The following is a 20,875-nucleotide window of genomic DNA, read 5'->3' on the forward strand; positions in this document are numbered from 1 at the left end:
AGTACTGAAAACGTTTTGAATAGGTAGAAATCAAAGACCAGATAAACAGGCAACAAATTTATTTATCTCTAGAGCTAGAACATTCTGTACACAAATACATTATTCTGAACCAGAAGACAGCTGACCTTACATAAGAATTGGCACTGGTTACTACTGGAAGCCTCAGTGTTGTACACTACTCAAGTGGTGTAAACCATAACAAGTCACTTTTATTCAGTAGCTCAAATATTTCTCCAGTTATACATACAGGAAACCAGTCACAGTTTTAACACCAGTAAGGTCTATAGTATACCTCATATTCCACTGGACATTCCAGACTGCTGTACAGAATCACTTACTCAGGGGTTCCCTTTAGACTACAACCACTCAACAAGTTCATCCAACAGAATAATAACATGATACAATGAGAAAAAACATCTGTTTAGGATATAACCATCATTAACACAAACATGGAAAAATACATTATTAATATCAGTTTAGAATATAACCATCATCAATGGAAACGTGAACAAAGTATTGCAGAAATATGATTTTATAAGATGCAACATTTATACCAAAATCTGACATAATGTTAATTCTGACAAATAGTGATAAATATGTATTCTCTAACCAGAATATTCAGATCCTTTCTAATTCATTCACATTAAGTCTATCTGAGTCTATAGTTTATCAGTTTAATATTCTGTTTATACTGTGTAACTACAACACTCAGTTCATATTCTACTTGAAAAACAACAACCACTGGTTGTAGCCAAACCAACATATCTGAGTCTATAGTTTATCAGTTTAATATTCTGTTTATACTGTGTAAGTACAACACTCAGTTCATATTCTAGTTGAAAAACAACAACCACTGGTTGTAGCCAAACCAACATATCTGAGTCTATAGTTTATCAGTTTAATTGTACTGTAAATGTAGTCACACTTATAACACCATCCTCATTGTAGTTTGACAGATCAGGTTGAATAATGCGACTGAACTGGAAGATGTTACACCACTGGTCTTTGTTGATAACTTTGTACTTGGACTGCTGTAAAGGAAAAAAAAAAGAGAGACAAAAATGCACTAGAAGTTCGAATGTTACTGGAGTTTTTAGATAAATAACTTACAAGTTAATAACATCATATAAAACAGTTATATTTCTTGCACATCTGCTACAATCAGATTTATTCTATATGCCTGAGTGTTCATTACAAGACGGAACACTTATATCTTCTCTAACCAAGCTCATAATCCTTTTAGAAAAGCATAACAATCCATTACTTTCAAAATAAAAATTTATTCTATTTTATTAAATACAACAATTTATAAACAACAATACATATGTAATGTACTAACTTGGTTTGGTTGGATGTATGTCTTATCTTTTAACAATAGTAAAGTAAACATGCTACTATGTCAAATCATACAGTTACAGATTACTTTTGATTGGGTGTCCACGTAATCTGTTAACAATACTGAAGTAAACATGTAATTATGTTTAATAATACAGTTACAGATTATCTTTGATTGGATGCACATCTAATCTGTTAACAATACAGAAGTAAGCATGCTACTATGTCAAATAATACAGTTACAGATTACCTTTGATTGGATGTATACCTAATCTGTTAACAACACTGAAGTAAACATGCTGTTATGTTTAATAATAACAGTTTCGATTACCTTTGATTGGGTGCACATCTAATCTGTTAACAATACTGAAGTAAGCATGCTACTATGTCAAATAATACAGTTACAGATTACCTTTGATTGGATGTATACCTAATCTGTTAACAACACTGAAGTAAACATGCTGTTATGTTTAATAATAACATTTTCGATTACCTTTGATTGGATGCACATCTAATCTGTTAACAATACTGAAGTAAACATGCTACTATGTCAAATAATACAGTTACAGATTACCTTTGATTGGATGTATACCTAATCTGTTAACAATACTGAAGTAAACATGCTACTATGTCAAATAATACAGTTACAGATTACCTTTGATTGGATGTATACCTAATCTGTTACCAACACAGAAGTAAACATGCTACTATGTCAAATAATACAGTTACAGATTACCTTTGATTGGATGTATACCTAATCTGTTTACATAAGTGAAGTAAACGTGCTATTATGTTTAATAATAAAGTTACATTTGTTTTGACTGGATATACATTTAATCTGTTAACAATATGTTTATAATTCGAGGATCAACTTCTTGATAAAAACAAAAGTTCCTGTATAAACAGGATTTTCCACACAGTAATTAGTTCCCAACAGTGGAGATCATGTAAACAGTTTTATATATTAATAGTTATTTAGCTTGATTTCTGTGCTAGTTCTACAGTTATGTTAACCACAGTTTTGCAGTAGAACAGAGACTTTATGGAAATGTTAATTAAAAATCAAGCTTCATTAGTTACCTTTCTTACAAAAGAGTTTCCTACCTGAAGGAACTGTTGGAACAAGCTGTATAGAGGCCAGTTTTTACCCAGTAGCAGTTGGAGCATATCCCTGGCTGTGTCCACATCCTTACTTGTTTGGTTTTTATCTTCTAGTGTCCTCCCCACAAAAAAAATATACAAAACTTATAAGCTAACGGGAATAACAGTCATAGTAGAAATAACATCCCAAGTTGTACTTGTGACTCTTAGTACGTAAAAGGAACATAATATGTTATTATATTCCAAACATGTCATATCTGATGAGCCCAACAGAGGGCTTGTCGAGTCAGCTGAAATGCACCAGAAACAGTACTGGTCTTGGTAATATATGTATGTATATATCAACCAATAGACCTAATACTGTGCAATCATTTCTTGTTTGTAAGATATTAAAGTTGGCACAATAAACAATAATGAACTACTTAATATAAACCAGAAATAATGCGATAAAATTAAAAATTATCCTCCATTATCATTCCTTGTTGTCAACCTTAATACCATGTTACTGTGTCCAGAACACACATTTCTACTGTTCCCACTTTATTACACTACAACTGTAAAACCATGTTACTGTGTCCAGAACACACATTTCTACTGCTCCCACTTTATTACACTACAACAATAAAACCATGTTACTGTGTCCAGAACACACATTTCTACTGCTCCCACTTTATTACACTACAACTGTAAAACCATGTTACTGTGTCCAGAACACACATTTCTACTGCTCCCACTTTATTACACTACAACTGTAAAACCATGTTACTGTGTCCAGAACACACATTTCTACTGCTCCCACTTTATTACACTACAACTGTAAAACCATTTTACTGTTCCCACTTTATTACACTATAACTGTAAAACCATTTTACTGTGTCCAGAACACACATTTCTACTGCTCCCACTTTATTACACTACAACTGTAAAACCATGTTACTGTGTCCAGAACACACATTTCTACTGCTCCCACTTTATTACACTACAACTGTAAAACCATGTTACTGTGTCCAGAACACACATTTCTACTGCTCCCACTTTATTACACTACAACTGTAAAACCATTTTACTGTGTCCAGAACACACATTTCTACTGTTCCCACTTTATTACACTATAACTGTAAAACCATTTTACTGTGTCCAGAACACACATTTCTACTGCTCCCACTTTATTACACTACAACAGTAAAACCATGTTACTGTGTCCAGAACACACATTTCTACTGCTCCCACTTTATTACACTATAACTGTAAAACCATTTTACTGTGTCCAGAACACACATTTCTACTGCTCCCACTTTATTACACTACAACTGTAAAACCATGTTACTGTGTCCAGAACACACATTTCTACTGCTCCCACTTTATTACACTACAACAATAAAACCATTTTACTGTGTCCAGAACACACATTTCTACTGTTCCCACTTTATTACACTACAACAATAAAACCATTTTACTGTGTCCAGAACACACATTTCTACTGCTCCCACTTTATTACACCACAACTGTAAAACCATGTTACTGTGTCCAGAACACACATTTCTACTGCTCCCACTTTATTACACTACAACTGTAAAACCATTTTACTGTGTCCAGAACACACATTTCTACTGTTCCAACTTTATTACACTATAACTGTAAAACCATTTTACTGTGTCCAGAACACACATTTCTACTGCTCCCACTTTATTACACTACAACAGTAAAACCATGTTACTGTGTCCAGAACACACATTTCTACTGCTCCCACTTTATTACACTATAACTGTAAAACTATTTTACTGTGTCCAGAACACACATTTCTACTGTTCCCACTTTATTACTACACTACAACAGTAAAACCATGTTACTGTGTCCAGAACACACATTTCTACTGCTCCCAACTTTATTACACTACAACAATAAAACCATTTTACTGTGTCCAGAACACACATTTCTACTGTTCCCACTTTATTACACTACAACTGTAAAACCATGTTACTGTGTCCAGAACACACATTTCTACTGCTCCCACTTTATTACACTACAACAGTAAAACCATTTTACTGTGTCCAGAACACACATTTCTACTGCTCCCACTTTATTACACTACAACAGTAAAACCATGTTACTGTGTCCAGAACACACATTTCTACTGCTCCCACTTTATTACACTATAACTGTAAAACCATTTTACTGTGTCCAGAACACACATTTCTACTGCTCACACTTTATTACACTACAACAGTAAAACCATGTTACTGTGTCCAGAACACACATTTCTACTGCTCCCACTTTATTACACTACAACTGTAAAACCATTTTACTGTGTCCAGAACACACATTTCTACTGCTCACACTTTATTACACTACAACTGTAAAACCTTGTTACTGTGTCCAGAACACACATTTCTACTGCTCCCACTTTATTACACTACAACTGTAAAACCATGTTACTGTGTCCAGAACACACATTTCTACTGTTCCCACTTTATTACACTACAACTGTAAAACCATGTTACTGTGTCCAGAACACACATTTCTACTGCTCCCACTTTATTACACTACAACTGTAAAACCTTGTTACTGTGTCCAGAACACACATTTCTACTGCTCCCACTTTATTACACTACAACTGTAAAACCATGTTACTGTGTCCAGAACACACATTTCTACTGCTCCCACTTTATTACACTACAACTGTAAAACCATGTTACTGTGTCCAGAACACACATTTCTACTGCTCCCACTTTTATTACACTACAACTGTAAAACCATGTTACTGTGTCCAGAACACACATTTCTACTGCTCCCACTTTATTACACTACAACTGTAAAACCATGTTACTGTGTCCAGAACACACATTTCTACTGCTCCCACTTTATTACACTACAACTGTAAAACCATTTTACTGTGTCCAGAACACACATTTCTACTGTTCCCACTTTATTACACTACAACTGTAAAACCATTTTACTGTGTCCAGAACACACATTTCTACTGTTCCCACTTTATTACACTACAACTGTATAACCATTTTACTGTGTCCAGAACACACATTTCTACTGCTCCCACTTTATTACACTACAACTGTGACAAATGTTTCTCACTGTCTTTCAAAGTTGCAGTGCTTGATGTACGAAAGTAAAATAAGTTGAAAACTATTTACTGGCATCCCACCAAATGTTTTCCACTGAAACAAGACATCCAACCACAACATATTAGAAGTGGGTGCTGATGGTGCTGGATCACTACAGTTACTACTTGTCGCTCGGTGCACTTGACAAACATAGCGTAGAAGGTAAATAAATTGAGTTTAATGGTGTTTAAATGTGTGTTGATGAACCTGGACCAGCAGAGGAAGATGTTGATGATGGGAAACCTTTGACCCAGTTGCAGCATGAGGGGGAGAGATTGCTGGGAAATATAGATTCCACCTACAGTGAAATGGGGTGATAGTGTTGAAAAATATATGGTCCAGCTGCATTGAAGAGACTAAGTCATAATAATTAATGCGTATAGTAATAGCACCCAAATCTGTTGGGGATATTCTACCTATCAGTCACACACCAAATACTGACCAGAAATCAACACATTTAATCCTAAGGTCACAATTTTACTTCATTCTTTATATGGAATAGTAAATTTTGTTAATTTAAAAATAAGTGACTTGGGCCTCCATGAAAGTCCACTTACTTCCAGGATCATATCACATACACCGTTTTTGTTTTCGCATTTCATTTTTAAAACAAATAACCAACTGAGAAATAAAGAACAAAAAACAATTATTTTGAAAATGATTTTCAATATAAATGTTTGTTTTGTAACATATATATAAACACACACACACATATAATCACGTTTTATATCATGATATAATACTTGTATATACAAGTTTTTCTGCCTAAATGTTATTTTAAAACCTTAACAAAAACTTAAGAACGAGTCTTATGAAACAGATTCAAACAGCCCTCACAAATTTAATGTACATTGAATCATGTGACATGCATTTCACCACATGTTGTGCATCAAACACATGAGACTGATGAGGTACGCTACCATAAAACCATGTCACTCATGTATGAGCAACAAAACAGTGTTTAGGAAAATCAGTTAAGAGTTGAACCCACAACATTTCAACTCCTGGTGTCTGCATGGGAAAACAGTTATTCTTAGTACTTGTGTTTGCAGTTGTACTTTGCCTGATAGATGGAATGTTCCCAACACATTTGGGTGATATAACTTCCAGCATTACATACTATGACTTTCAGTTTACAACAAGCAATGATAACCACACTCTTTCAAGTTTATAATAAGGTTTTGTGAACAATGATGGTATAAGCCAAATTGTACAACCAAACCACAACTGTTACCAACTGAATTTAAGTCATCAATAACCAACATTTTTATAGTAAGAACCAGTGACACAACATTACATAAATTTATCAAAGATTGTTTATGACTTAGTTCATCACATAAAACAATGAAGGTATATTTTCTGATAAATATTATTGTAAGTTTAAATTAAAACAACTTTTTAGAAATCATTCAAGGAACTGGGTCAAGCAATTACAAGGTTAAGTGGGTTGGAGGGTGCATGATACCAAAGTCCACTGGGCTATCTGTTGTGACCACCAAGGAAAATCGAACCCCTAATTTTAAGTGTTGTAATCTGTTGAAGAAAATTACATTAGTAATTTGTAGAACTCATGAGTGAAAATGGATACATTCTGTATATCTTTACTTTAAAACTTTATAAAAATGACAGTAGAAACTTATATCTGAGACTGAGGAAAACAACAGATAGACACACAATCACCCACACTTACTTTCAGAAGAGGTTTAAGTTTGAATGAACATCTGCCATCAAAAGGGACAGAAGATGTTCTCACCTGTATGTATGTGTGTTTATTAGTAAGAATCGTTGAAAATGGATTTTGATAACAAGTCGATATATATTTGGACTATGGTCCAACTTGGAAGTGATTAGTTTCTGGAGTATCAATGTTTAAGGTAAGTTCACAGAATCTGTTAACCTCACGACTGAGGTTTTCACTCTATAGCTCAACACAATGATGATACTTAATACACGTATGTGGAATATCATTCCTCATTGTTCAATCAAAGATCATAACAAAAGACAGCTGAATATGATCAGTGTTGTGTAGTCCACGTGTGCACCACACAGAGTGTCCCTGTAACTTAGATGTTCGATTATATTTATTAGCATAGGTATAAAGGTGTTCCTTTGTATTGGTTTATTTAGGGCTTGAGTTGTTGTATAATTTTGCTTTTGGTTATGTTTGTTTCTTTATTTAGTATTTGGGTGTTTTCTATGGTTATGTTGTGTTTATTTGATTTGTAGTGTTCAAAAACGTGTGAAGGTGACTTTTATGTTCTGTGAATCTGGTTTCCATTTTTCTACTTGTTTCTCCAATATAGAAGTCGTGGCAGTTATCACATTGCATTTTATAAATAATGTTGGTGTGGTGTTTGTTAGTGTAGTTTTTACATAGTATAGACCTTAGTTTTGTGTCTGGTTTTTTGAATAAATTTGGTATTAACTGGAATTTACAGAAGTTCCAACCACTGAAGCCTGCAAGATAGGCTTAGAACTCTATATCCGAGACCTTAACCCATCAACAGACATTCCTAGCAACCAATTAGCAACCCCTCATAGAATTCACCATAATGAAGACAAACTTCATGTTCAACAATCACAACTATATACAAACAAATGGCCTAAGCATGGGCAACCCAGTATCACCAGTTCTAGTCAATATTTTTATGACACAAGTTGAAACACAAGCAATTAACACAGCATTACATCCACCACTATATTGGTACAGATGTGAAGACACGGTTGCAGGATTCACATCTACAGAACATATACTTAATTTTTTCAACCACATTAACTCTATACATCCCAACATTAACTTCACATGTGAACAGGAAGAAAACAATCAAATATCATTTCTTAACTTCAAAATTACAAGAACCGATACACAATTTAAAACAGAAATCCACCGAAAAATCACCCATACTGAACTATACATTTCTTGGGACTCAGCACATGAAACAAAACAAAAACTTAACATAGTAAGAAACCAAATATAACTTTGCTCACCAGATAAAATTAACAATGAATTAGACAAAATAAAACAATACTTCATCAACATCAATAAGTTTCCTCCACAAATCATAGAAAACATTATACGCACACACCTAGACAGAAAGAAAAATCAACCAACAAAAGTAAATATATCCCATGAATCAAAAAATCACGAAACCATATACTGCTGCATACTATATATTCCAGACATCAGCAGAAAAATAACCAACATTTGGCAAAAACTGGTAACAACATATAACATTCCAGTTAATACCAAATTTATTCAAAAACCAGGCACAAAACTAAGGTCTATACTATGTAAAAACTACACTGACAAACACCACACCAACATTATTTATAAAATACAATGTGATAACTGCCATGACTTCTATATTGAGAAACAAGTAGAAAATGGAAACCAGATTCACAGAACATAAAAGTCACCTTCACACGTTTTCAAACACTACAAATCAAATAAACACAACATAACCATAGAAAACACTCAAATATTAAATAAAGAAACAAACATAAAGAAATGCAAAATTAAAGAAACCTTACTTATACAACTCAAACCCAAAATAAACCAATATAAAGGAACGACTTTATACCTATATTAATAAATATAATCAAACATCTAAGCATGCCCTCAACATTCCTACAATCAGTTACACAACCCCCTTCAAACATGTGGTCAGCTATCGGTCAGTTACCTCTTTCTTTGTGAACCTGACGATGACTGAAGGAGGTCGAAACGTTGTTCGCTCCTCTATATAAAAATTTTCTCAACCCAAACCAGCCGTTTTTACATATACAGTGTAGCACATGGCTCTATGATAAAGGTTAAATAGTGTAGCACAAGGCTCTATGATAAAGGTTAAATAGTGAAAAACATGTAAGAAGCAACTTTATATATATTTTTAAAATACACTCTTTGTTGTGGTTTGTTAGTAACAGTACAAACAACATATTTTTCTTTTCAAACTAACAATCTACATTATACAATAAAAGCTTTGTTATTCTGTGTCTGCAGAACTTGAAGAGTATTAGAGGGATGAACATTCCAGTTAAGAAAGCATTTCCATTACAATATGGGTCATGTCAAATCATCCAGGGGGCTGCAGGTGACCCCAACAGAATGCCTTGAAAAAATTCACATGGGCTCATCTACCCATATAATGAAAAACTGCTAAAGATTAGATCAATATCTCTAATAGTTTGATTTACAGCCCTGTAAAATGTAGTTAATTTGTTTTTATTTTTGGCGAATTCATTTTCGGGCAACTTTGGCTGCTTAACGCTACAAGAGTAATGGTCATAGAAGGCTGAAATTTTCTACACTGACTGAATTAATCTCACAGAATTCAAACATAGTCTCAAACCAAGTTTATCTCTCTTAGGATTTGTATAGTGAGGCAGTAAAATCACCTAAAAACCCAAAATCGTAAAAAACATTGGTTTATGAAATAAGCCATAGCTCTGATACTTAATATGATACAAAGATGAATTTTGTTTTCAAATTTCCTGTAACATATCAGTTGATAAATCAGCAATTTTGTAATTAAAAGTCTAGGACATAGCTAAAAATAGCCCTACTTCAGGCCACAGTTTGACCATGTCACAAGTTATTCAACCTTTTCAGATTTTTACCATATATTCTTACATCTCTGAATTTCATCTATAAAGAAAATCAGGATGGTGTTCAACCTACTTTTTGAGTTATAATTTTTTAAAGTATCCTCTGACCATACGTTTTTTGTTTAGAAAAAATTCAGTTCAGGTGTGTTACTGTGTGCAAATATTATATCCATACAATTTTGAAAAATACCTGTCAGAATTTTATGAATCCCACTGAAATATTCTAACCAGCCTTTCACAATGTTAAATAATGAAGTTGTAAGAAACAAGAAAGAATCCATTTCTGAAGAAGTTTATCGGCATAACTAGTTAGATCACATGACAATGCAAATATATTGTGTATGCATTACAGTTATACAGATATGGCTGAGTTTAAGATTCATAATATAATAAATACAAAGATAAATCATACACAAAAAGCACAGTGTTACAACAGTGGATAACTGAGAAAGATTATAGTCACACCAAACTTCAATAATCATGACAATGAAATGTTTCAAAAACTGCTTTGGTGATAAATTAGCCTTAACAACATCAAATAAACACTGATTTGTTCAGACAGCTTGAATACATTTCTGAATTTTGAGTTTGATCATGTTGAGTTCACTTTGACTAAGAACATAGTGGCAAGCACAACTGTCTTGCATGGTAGGTGCACTTATCAGACAAAGGATATGTTGGAAAGGAATCCAGTTTTCATCTTTACGTGACCTTGCAGGACATGAGAACAGTTTGTTTCTTGATTTCTTTATAAATGACACCAACACAACGGAATGTTCATCTGATCTATCTTTTATGTTTCCCATATACCGTTCATGATCGTGTATGCATGCCACATATTTCCCTGGCTGATAATTGTCATTGTTATCATTTGAGCTGCTGCAGCATCACTTTCACTGCTACTACCAACAGTTACAACTGTATACACATCATCAAAGTTGCCCAAAAATGAATTTGCCAAAAATAAAAAACAAATTAACTAAATTTTACGGTGATGTGAATCAGAAACTATTAGAGATATTGATCTAATCTTTAGCAAGTTTTCATTATATGGGTAGATGAGCACATGTGAATTTTTTCAAGGCATTCTGTGGGGGTCACCTGCAGCCCCCTGGATGATTTGACATGGAATGACCCATTTTTAACAAGAAACACTTTAAAATTTATTAATGTTTTATACTAGAATATTTCTACATCACCTTTAACAATAACATACTTAAAATATAATAAATGTTATAAAAACTCCAAGCTGTATAAAAACATTTATCAGCATGGTACATGTTGGTGGGAAAAATAATGGAAACAAAGATATGATAGCACCGCTAAGATATAATGAACATTTCATTTAGAGATATTGAAATTGCTGGTTATGAGTTTTACACATGTGAAGTTGCCACATAAAGATTTTACTGCCCACACACCTCTTGTATATGTCTTCACAAAAAACACATGAATATATGGTAAGCAATACACTGATACTGCTTCACCTGTAAACTTAACAGAAAATACAATCTGACCATTCACTTGGGTACATTGAAAACAAAGTTAAATGACGCTTAGTCCATTAATATATAAGTAATTCTGGTAAAGAAAGTACTTACTCTAGCAAAATCGTAGGCATAACAATAAACACTTTTAAAAGTGCTTGAGTCAGCTGGAAGAGATCTGAGGTAGTCCAGTTTGCACCGAATATCTTGCATGGTGTCACAGCTGATAAGAGAATAACACTCCTACATAAGATAGCTTGGTGACAGAGCAAATATGAACCAATCAAAACACTTTCACAATCAACATTATTTTACAGGTGTAATGGACCTCTATTCCAAAAGTTTCATAGGTTAGCCTCAATCAGGCAGTTTCTGAATAGTAATGTTTCTCTAGCAGAGTTTGTGTTTGCAAGACTTGTTTTTCATTTAATAAGTAATACGAAGAAGTTACATTTCCAGAAACTTGAGTACATGTACTCTGTACAGCTAGAGCAGCAACTAGAGAACCGTTAAACAATGAGTACATGTACTCTGTACAGCTAGAGCAGCAACTAGAGAACCGTTAAACAATGAGTACATGTACTCTGTACAGCTAGAGCAGCAACTAGAGAACCGTTAAACAATGAGTACATGTACTCTGTACAGCTAGAGCAGCAACTAGAGAACCGTTAAACAATGAGTACATGTACTCTGTACAGCTAGAGCAGCAACTAGAGAACCGTTAAACAATGAGTACATGTACTCTGTACAGCTAGAGCAGCAACTAGAGAACCGTTAAACAATGAGTACATGTACTCTGTACAGCTAGAGCAGCAACTAGAGAACCGTTAAACAATGAGTACATGTACTCTGTACAGCTAGAGCAGCAACTAGAGAACCGTTAAACAATGACTACATGTACTCTGTACAGCTAGAGCAGCAACTAGAGAACCGTTAAACAATGAGTACATGTACTCTGTACAGCTAGAGCAGCAACTAGAGAACCGTTAAACAATGAGTACATGTACTCTGTACAGCTAGAGCAGCAACTAGAGAACCGCTAAACAATGAGTACATGTACTCTGTACAGCTAGAGCAGCAACTAGAGAACCGTTAAACAATGAGTACATGTACTCTGTACAGCTAGAGCAGCAACTAGAGAACCGCTAAACAATGAGTACATGTACACAGCTAGAGCAGCAACTAGAGAACCGTTAAACAATGAGTACATGTACTCTGTAATAGAGTACATTAAACAATGAGTACATGTACTCTGTACAGCTAGAGCAGCAACTAGAGAACCGTTAAACAATGAGTACATGTACTCTGTACAGCTAGAGCAGCAACTAGAGAACCGAGTACAATGTACTCTGTACAGCTAGAGCAGCAACTAGAGAACCGTAAACAATGAGTACATGTACTCTGTACAGCTAGAGCAGCAACTAGAGAACCGTTAAACAATGAGTACATGTACTCTGTACAGCTAGAGCAGCAACTAGAGAACCGTTAAACAATGAGTACATGTACTCTGTACAGCTAGAGCAGCAACTAGAGAACCGTTAAACAATGAGTACATGTACTCTGTACAGCCAGAGCAGCAACTAGAGAACCGTTAAACAATGAGTACATGTACTCTGTACAGCTAGAGCAGCAACTAGAGAACCGTTAAACAATGAGTACATGTACTCTGTACAGCTAGAGCAGCAACTAGAGAACCGCTAAACAATGAGTACATGTACTCTGTACAGCTAGAGCAGCAACTAGAGAACCGTTAAACAATGAGTACATGTACACAGCTAGAGCAGCAACTAGAGAACCGTTAAACTGAGTACAGCTAGAGCAGCAACTAGAGAACCGTTAAACAATGAGTACATGTACTCTGTACAGCTAGAGCAGCAACTAGAGAACCGTTAAACAATGAGTACATGTACTCTGTACAGCTAGAGCAGCAACTAGAGAACCGTTAAACAATGAGTACATGTACTCTGTACAGCTAGAGCAGCAACTAGAGAACCGTTAAACAATGAGTACATGTACTCTGTACAGCTAGAGCAGCAACTAGAGAACCGTTAAACAATGAGTACATGTACTCTGTACAGCTAGAGCAGCAACTAGAGAACCGTTAAACAATGAGTACATGTACTCTGTACAGCTAGAGCAGCAACTAGAGAACCGTACAGCTAAACAATGAGTACATGTACTCTGTACAGCTAGAGCAGCAACTAGAGAACCGTTAAACAATGAGTACATGTACTCTGTACAGCTAGAGCAGCAACTAGAGAACCGTAAACAATGAGTACATGTACTCTGTACAGCTAGAGCAGCAACTAGAGAACCGCTAAACAATGAGTACATGTACTCTGTACAGCTAGAGCAGCAACTAGAGAACCGCTAAACAATGAGTACATGTACTCTGTACAGCTAGAGTAGCAACTAGAGAACCGCTAAACAATGAGTACATGTACTCTGTACAGCTAGAGCAGCAACTAGAGAACCGTTAAACAATGAGTACATGTACCTGTACAGCTAGAGCAGCAACTAGAGAACCGCTAAACAATGAGTACATGTACTCTGTACAGCTAGAGCAGCAACTAGAGAACCGCTAAACAATGAGTACATGTACTCTGTACAGCTAGAGCAGCAACTAGAGAACCGCTAAACAATGAGTACATGTACTCTGTACAGCTAGAGCAGCAACTAGAGAACCGTTAAACAATGAGTACATGTACTCTGTACAGCTAGAGCAGCAACTAGAGAACCGCTAAACAATGAGTACATGTACTCTGTACAGCTAGAGCAGCAACTAGAGAACCGTAAACAATGAGTACATGTACTCTGTACAGCTAGAGCAGCAACTAGAGAACCGCTAAACAATGAGTACATGTACTCTGTACAGCTAGAGCAGCAACTAGAGAACCGTTAAACAATGAGTACATGTACTCTGTACAGCTAGAGCAGCAACTAGAGAACCGCTAAACAATGAGTACATGTACTCTGTACAGCTAGAGCAGCAACTAGAGAACCGCTAAACAATGAGTACATGTACTCTGTACAGCTAGAGCAGCAACTAGAGAACCGCTAAAAACAATGAGTACATGTACTCTGTACAGCTAGAGCAGCAACTAGAGAACCGCTAAACAATGAGTACATGTACTCTGTACAGCTAGAGCAGCAACTAGAGAACCGCTAAACAATGAGTACATGTACTCTGTACAGCTAGAGCAGCAACTAGAGAACCGCTAAACAATGAGTACATGTACTCTGCACAGCTAGAGCAGCAACTAGAGAACCGTTAAACAATGAGTACATGTACTCTGTACAGCTAGAGCAGCAACTAGAGAACCGCTTGTAAACAATGAGTACATGTACATCTGTACAGCTAGAGCAGCAACTAGAGAACCGCTAAACAATGACTACATGTACCTCTGTACAGCTAGAGCAGCAACTAGAGAACCGCTAAACAATGAGTACAATGAGTACATGAGTACTCTGTACAGCTAGAGCAGCAACCAGAGAACCGCTAAAACAATGAGTACATGTACCTGAGTACAGCTAGAGCAGCACCAGAGAACCGTTAAACAATGAGTACATGTACTCTTGTACAGCTACAGAGCAGCAACTAGAGAACTGCTAAAAACAATGAGTACATGTAATCTGTACAGCTAGAGCAGCACTAGAGAACCGCTTAAACAATGACTACATGTACTCTGTACAGCTAGAGCAGCAACTAGAGAACCGTTAAACATGATCTACATGTACTCCTGCCGAAGAAAGCAGCAACTAGAGAACCGCAACAATGAGTACATGTACTCTGTACAAAGTTAGAGCAGCAACTAGAGAACCGCTAAACAATGAGTACATGTACTCTGTACAGCTAGAGCAGCAACTAGAGAACCGTTAAACAATGACTACATGTACTCTGTACAGCTAGAGCAGCAACTAGAGAACCGTTAAACAATGAGTACATGTACTCTGTACAGCTAGAGCAGCAGCTAGAGAACCGTTAAACAAGACAAATAAAATAGACTTAAAAACTACTGGTTAATTTAAAGAAGATACATTGACAACTGCAGTTCTGATATTAAGAGCTGATGTGAAGGACCCAAGATGCAGGGATAACATTGTCACATACTTCAGTTCTGGTATTAAGGACAGATGTGAAGGAATCTAGATTCAATATAAGAAAGTAATGTGACTGTACCCGAAGTAACCTGTTACTGTATTTATATAAGATATTAACATGACTGTACAGGAAGTAACCTGTATTACTATATTTATATTATATAAGATAGTAACATGACTGTACCTGAAGTAACCTGTATTACTATATTTATATTATATAAGATACTAACATGACTGTACCTGAAGTAACCTGTATTACTGTATTTATATTATATAAGATAGTAACATGACTGTACCTGAAGTAACCTGTATTACTATATTTGTATTATATAAGGTAGTAACATGACTGTACCTGAAGTAACCTATATTACTATATTTGTATTATATAAGATAGTAACATGATTGTACCTGAAGTAACCTGTATTACTATATTTATATTATATAAGATATTAACATTACTGTACCTGTAGTAATCTTTTCCTGTATGAATTTAGATGTTTTTTGTTGGTTTCAGTTATTCTAAGATAGTTTAAGTTCTCTTGTCTAATAAAGTGTGCTTTTTGAAGCTCTTAATATAAATCTAGTTTCACAAAATAGATGTACCAATTTACTAAACTACAACATACTTACTGTAAATCAGTTAACCCTTTTAACTATTCAGATAACCTAAAAAAACCCATCTGTCTGGCTTCCATTTTCCATGCCAACAGCAGCATAATAACTTGAAATCAAATAAAGTAGTAAACGGACTGGAAAATTCTGAGTTCAGCACAGTCATGTGTAACATTAAATATACTTGTTACATGTGTTGTTACAGTTACAGAAACTAAGGTAATATTTGTATGCGATATCTAAAGAATTGTATTAAAACCAAAACAAACATGTATACTTATCCTGTTACATGTACAGTTATCCTGTTACATGTAGTTATCGTGGTATATCTACACTTATTCTGTTACGTGCATACTTATCCTGTTGCATGCATAGTTATCCTGTTACATGTATAGTTATCCTGCTACATGTATACTTATTCTGTTATGTGTATACTTATTCTGTTACGTGTATATTTAGCCTGTTACATGTATATTTATCCTGTTACAGGTATATTTATCCTGTCCAATTTCTTTCTCTTGAATTAGAAATTTTAATTTTGACCTGTACATATACAATTAATTATAGAAACTATCACTATTTCATAAAACTCAGTGACTACAGAACTGAACAAAATACAGACAGCCATACATTTCACAAATACCAACGTTATTATGACCATGGTTTTACCAATGCACCTGGTAGTTATTTACAAAACCATAATAAATATACAAGAATAATACATTTTGTTTGTTTTCTCAGTTGTGTAATGTTTAGAAAGTAATATTTCTTTACCTAGGTATGTGTTTGTTACATACACACTAATCAAAATATGCTCAAGTACATAACAACAGTTGAGTGACATTCAGATTATTTAAACTGCACTTAGTTGTTACATTTATAAGCAGTGTTTGAAATATAACATACAGTAACTTAGAGTTGACTCTTTTATAATAAAGTAACTTTTGGGTGAGTTTTAGAAAGATTTCAGTTTTGTTTTTTAAAAGACATTGTACAGTATTCTTAATATTTTTAATGTTTTGCCTGGATGAGTTACAAGCTATGTAACCTGAGCTGTTGATTGTGATAACAGACCAGAACTTCCTCCAAACATTTGTTGAGAATTTGGTTAAAACTTAGAAGGTGTCATAACTTTGACAGAGAAAACTAAAGTGTGTATCTTTATTCAACATAATAGACAACTAAACATTAATAATAAAAACATGAACAAATAAAAACAGATATATTTTAATTACATTTCCACGCTACTGTCTCTCATGAAACTGCTACTTTATGTAATGTATACTCTTGAAGTTCTCGGTGTTTTTCACTAACTAATGCCACTTGACATTACATTAGTGCCCGAACTTTGTACAAATGGTTTGAACCAACCATTTTTACTTGAGATTTCTTGCTGGCTTACACAAAACTCACATTTTCTGGTTCTATTCCTATGTCTTCACAAAATTTTTGTATACCATTGGGACCTATTACTTCACGATCATCTGTGGCTAAAAAATAAAAGTACTAAAATAAAACATTTTGTTCCTCATTCTGTTCCATTAGTAACCTCCAGAAAAACAAAACTGATTATAAACTTGTGTTATTCAGCCTAATCTTAATAAACCTGAAACAAATAATTAAAAAATATTTCCAGCAGCATAATTATCTTCTGGATTCATTAGTCCATAAAGTACATCAATTTTTAAGTTGTCTCTTGCATGTCTCTGAAGCTCCATTTTGATTAGAATACAATCCTAGTACCCATACATATTGGTAATTATTAGAATACAATCCTAGTACCCAGACATATCGGTAACTATTAGAATACAATCCTAGTACCCAGACATATCGGTAACTATTAGAATACAATCCTAGTACCCGTACATATTGGTAACTATTAGAATACAATCCTAGTACCCAGACATATCGGTAACTATTAGAATACAATCCTAGTACCCATACATATTGGTAACTATTAGAATACAATCCTAGTACCCATACATATTGGTAACTATTAGAATACAATCCTAGTACCCATACATATTGGTAACTATTAGAATACAATCCTAGTACCCATACATATTGGTAACTATTAGAATACAATCCTAGTACCCAGACATATTGGTAACTATTAGAATACAATCCTAGTACCCATACATATTGGTAACTATTAGAATATAATCCTAGTACCCATACATATTGGTAACTATTAGAATACAGTCCTAGTACCCATACATATTGGTAACTATTAGAATATAATCCTAGTACCCATACATATTGGTAACTATTAGAATACAGTCCTAGTACCCAGACATATTGGTAACTATTAGAATACAGTCCTAGTACCCAGACATATTGGTAACTATCCTTTACCATACTAAAAGCATATCTGTGTTAGCCTTCTCTGTTTTATCAGTGATAAGGAAGACAAGCCACTCTCAACTCTTGGAGCTACTGTTTCACCAATAGTGGGAATGACAATCACCTATTAAATGGTGAGAACATTTGTTGATAGAGGTTCAATCGTGTGACCTCCAGGTTACAAGTGCTCTAACCACTAGGCTGTGTCAGGCTTATGACTTAGTTTATATTTTATACACCAAGAGGCTGGAATATTTTTTTGTCACTCTTGTACCATAAATCATTTATTTTTTATATGTCCTACACTACACTTGACTCCATTTTATGTTTTACACCCACAAAGTTAATGATATTTATCATATTCCATCATACTTCTAAACAATATCCAAATATACTGTAACTTTTAATACAGAATGAGATTTCTTATAGTTTCTGAACAAAGACATAACCATATTTCTTGTTTACATGACCTTTCAGAGTAGTGTCCATCCATATTAACTACCCAAGAAATCAATTTTATTTTACATGAACCCTAAACTAAGATTCACTATTCTGCACAATGATGTAGAAATGTGTTGTAAGTGTAGAATAACATAATAATATTCTTAATAGAGACATTCTATTAAACATTTTTGACCAGAATGCAGTGGTAAACTTGTGACTCCAATATATAGTGCACTATTTCAAGTGCATAAGCCTAGAAATTACTGAATTAGATGTTGCTTAAGACTCTAACTTAGAATATTTAAATTCTGTAAACTTCCACGTGCATAGGAAGTAACACAACTACACTGTTTATTTATTCTTGATTTAAAAACTAGCCCAAGTGTTATATTAACACACAATTTCTCCACTTTGTCTCTCAAATGCAAATGACCAGTGTCCATCACAATTATAAGAGGACTGAAAGTATATCTTTGATTTTTTTACCTTTACCATGTGAAATTCCAACCCACAGTAGACATTACCATGAACTAAAGAATGCATTAGGCTTGCTTGTCAGAGATTTTCTATTTTACCTTTGATGAAAGCAAAATAAATGTGATGTAATGTTTGCTATTAATTTCACACACTGGCTAAGCATTGTTTGTCTATTACTCAGACTGTAATATCATTCACTATCATTTTATCAGAGTAAGCTAATACCTGTCTATCAGAGGTCACGACTTCTCCCATTTCTCTGGATTTATGCAAATTTTTGACAATTTTAACTGAAACAAAGCAACTTCCACAAAACCTGCTGGTGAAAAAATAACTGATATCTAAACACAGGTTTAATAAAATGAGATTCAGAGTGATTAAAATAATTAAAAAAAGACATCTGAGGTCATATTTCACACATACTGATGTTCTACAGTAATTAATGAAAATAACTAACTCACAAGTGTATTCATAAAATAGAGTTTCACAATTCCTGTGGGAAAACACTTGTTCTGGGCGTCACCTCTCTTAACATGTCGTCCACTGTAACAACAGAATGTGAAAATGTTAGCTTACCCTTTAAACAAATTATATCTCAAGTGTTATTTTATTTTAAAAAACAAGAAAGTCATTAATATGTCAGTTTTTATTAACTAACAGATGAAACGTTATGTAAACACTACATTAGCTAATTAAATATTACAAGCAATTAATGAAGGTTGTCTGATACAATAAGACATGAACACAGTCGACAGTTGAGACATACCATTATAAACACTGTTGGCAGCTAGAAGTAGATAAACAACTTTTCTATTATATACGAGTAAAACAAAACAACACAAACACAGGGAATGAAGCATAACTCACTAGCATCAAACATTTTATGTGAAAGAGAAATCACAAATATAGAAAATATGAAACAGATAAAACCACAAGTACATCTGTTATTCTTTACCTGGAATATATCTTTGGAAACTTGTGAATACTCCCGTTTTTATAATTTTCTTCCACAAAATCTGGACGTACATTACGTTTAGGAGGCATGACCAAAAACTTTGTTTCTTCACCTGCAGCTTAACTCAAGAGATACTCGTTTCTGATGATGAAAAAAATTACATTTTTGTGGTAAGCTTTAATTTCAAGGGATACATTTATTACAGTCTCTAGTCAGGTCTTGTAATATTATCAACACGTTTGTTCATAATATACTGTTTCATTTGCAATGTGTAAGCTTTCAGTATGAGAACA

General features: G+C 34.3%; 1 protein-coding gene across 4 annotated transcripts; it reads right to left on the minus strand.

Moving 5' to 3' along the window:
* Nucleotides 1–42: 42 nt before the first annotated feature.
* On the minus strand, nt 43–20,160 carry LOC143247860 (DCN1-like protein 5). Of its 4 annotated transcripts, none has more exons than XM_076496413.1 (4): nt 20,089–20,160; nt 11,765–11,873; nt 2,440–2,546; nt 43–1,031 (listed from the first exon to the last, which is right to left on the minus strand). In XM_076496413.1, exons 2-4 carry the CDS (start codon nt 11,861–11,863, stop codon nt 926–928), a joined length of 312 nt encoding a protein of 103 aa, XP_076352528.1. In that variant the 5' UTR covers nt 11,864–11,873; nt 20,089–20,160; the 3' UTR covers nt 43–925. The 4 variants fall into 4 exon arrangements, with proteins under 4 accessions (XP_076352528.1, XP_076352530.1, XP_076352527.1 ...); XM_076496415.1 differs by having other exon boundaries at nt 2,440–2,554; nt 20,089–20,147; XM_076496412.1 differs by lacking the exon at nt 20,089–20,160 and adding an exon at nt 16,382–18,079.
* Nucleotides 20,161–20,875: the final 715 nt, after the last annotated feature.

The sequence above is a fragment of the Tachypleus tridentatus genome, chromosome 3 (genome assembly GCF_004210375.1).
Source record: "Tachypleus tridentatus isolate NWPU-2018 chromosome 3, ASM421037v1, whole genome shotgun sequence".
Lineage (NCBI taxonomy): Eukaryota > Metazoa > Arthropoda > Merostomata > Xiphosura > Limulidae > Tachypleus > Tachypleus tridentatus.

Bases quoted from the DNA above. Each gene is read 5' to 3' on its own strand.
- LOC143247860 (XM_076496413.1), bottom strand. From the start codon at position 11,863: ATGCAAGATATTCGGTGCAAACTGGACTACCTCAGATCTCTTCCAGCT. The intron at 2,547-11,764 runs GTAAGTACTTTC...GGAGGACACTAG, and splicing joins ATGCCTACGATTTTGCTAGA to AAGATAAAAACCAAACAAGT. The intron at 1,032-2,439 runs GTAGGAAACTCT...TTTCCTTTACAG, and splicing joins TGTTCCAACAGTTCCTTCAG to CAGTCCAAGTACAAAGTTAT.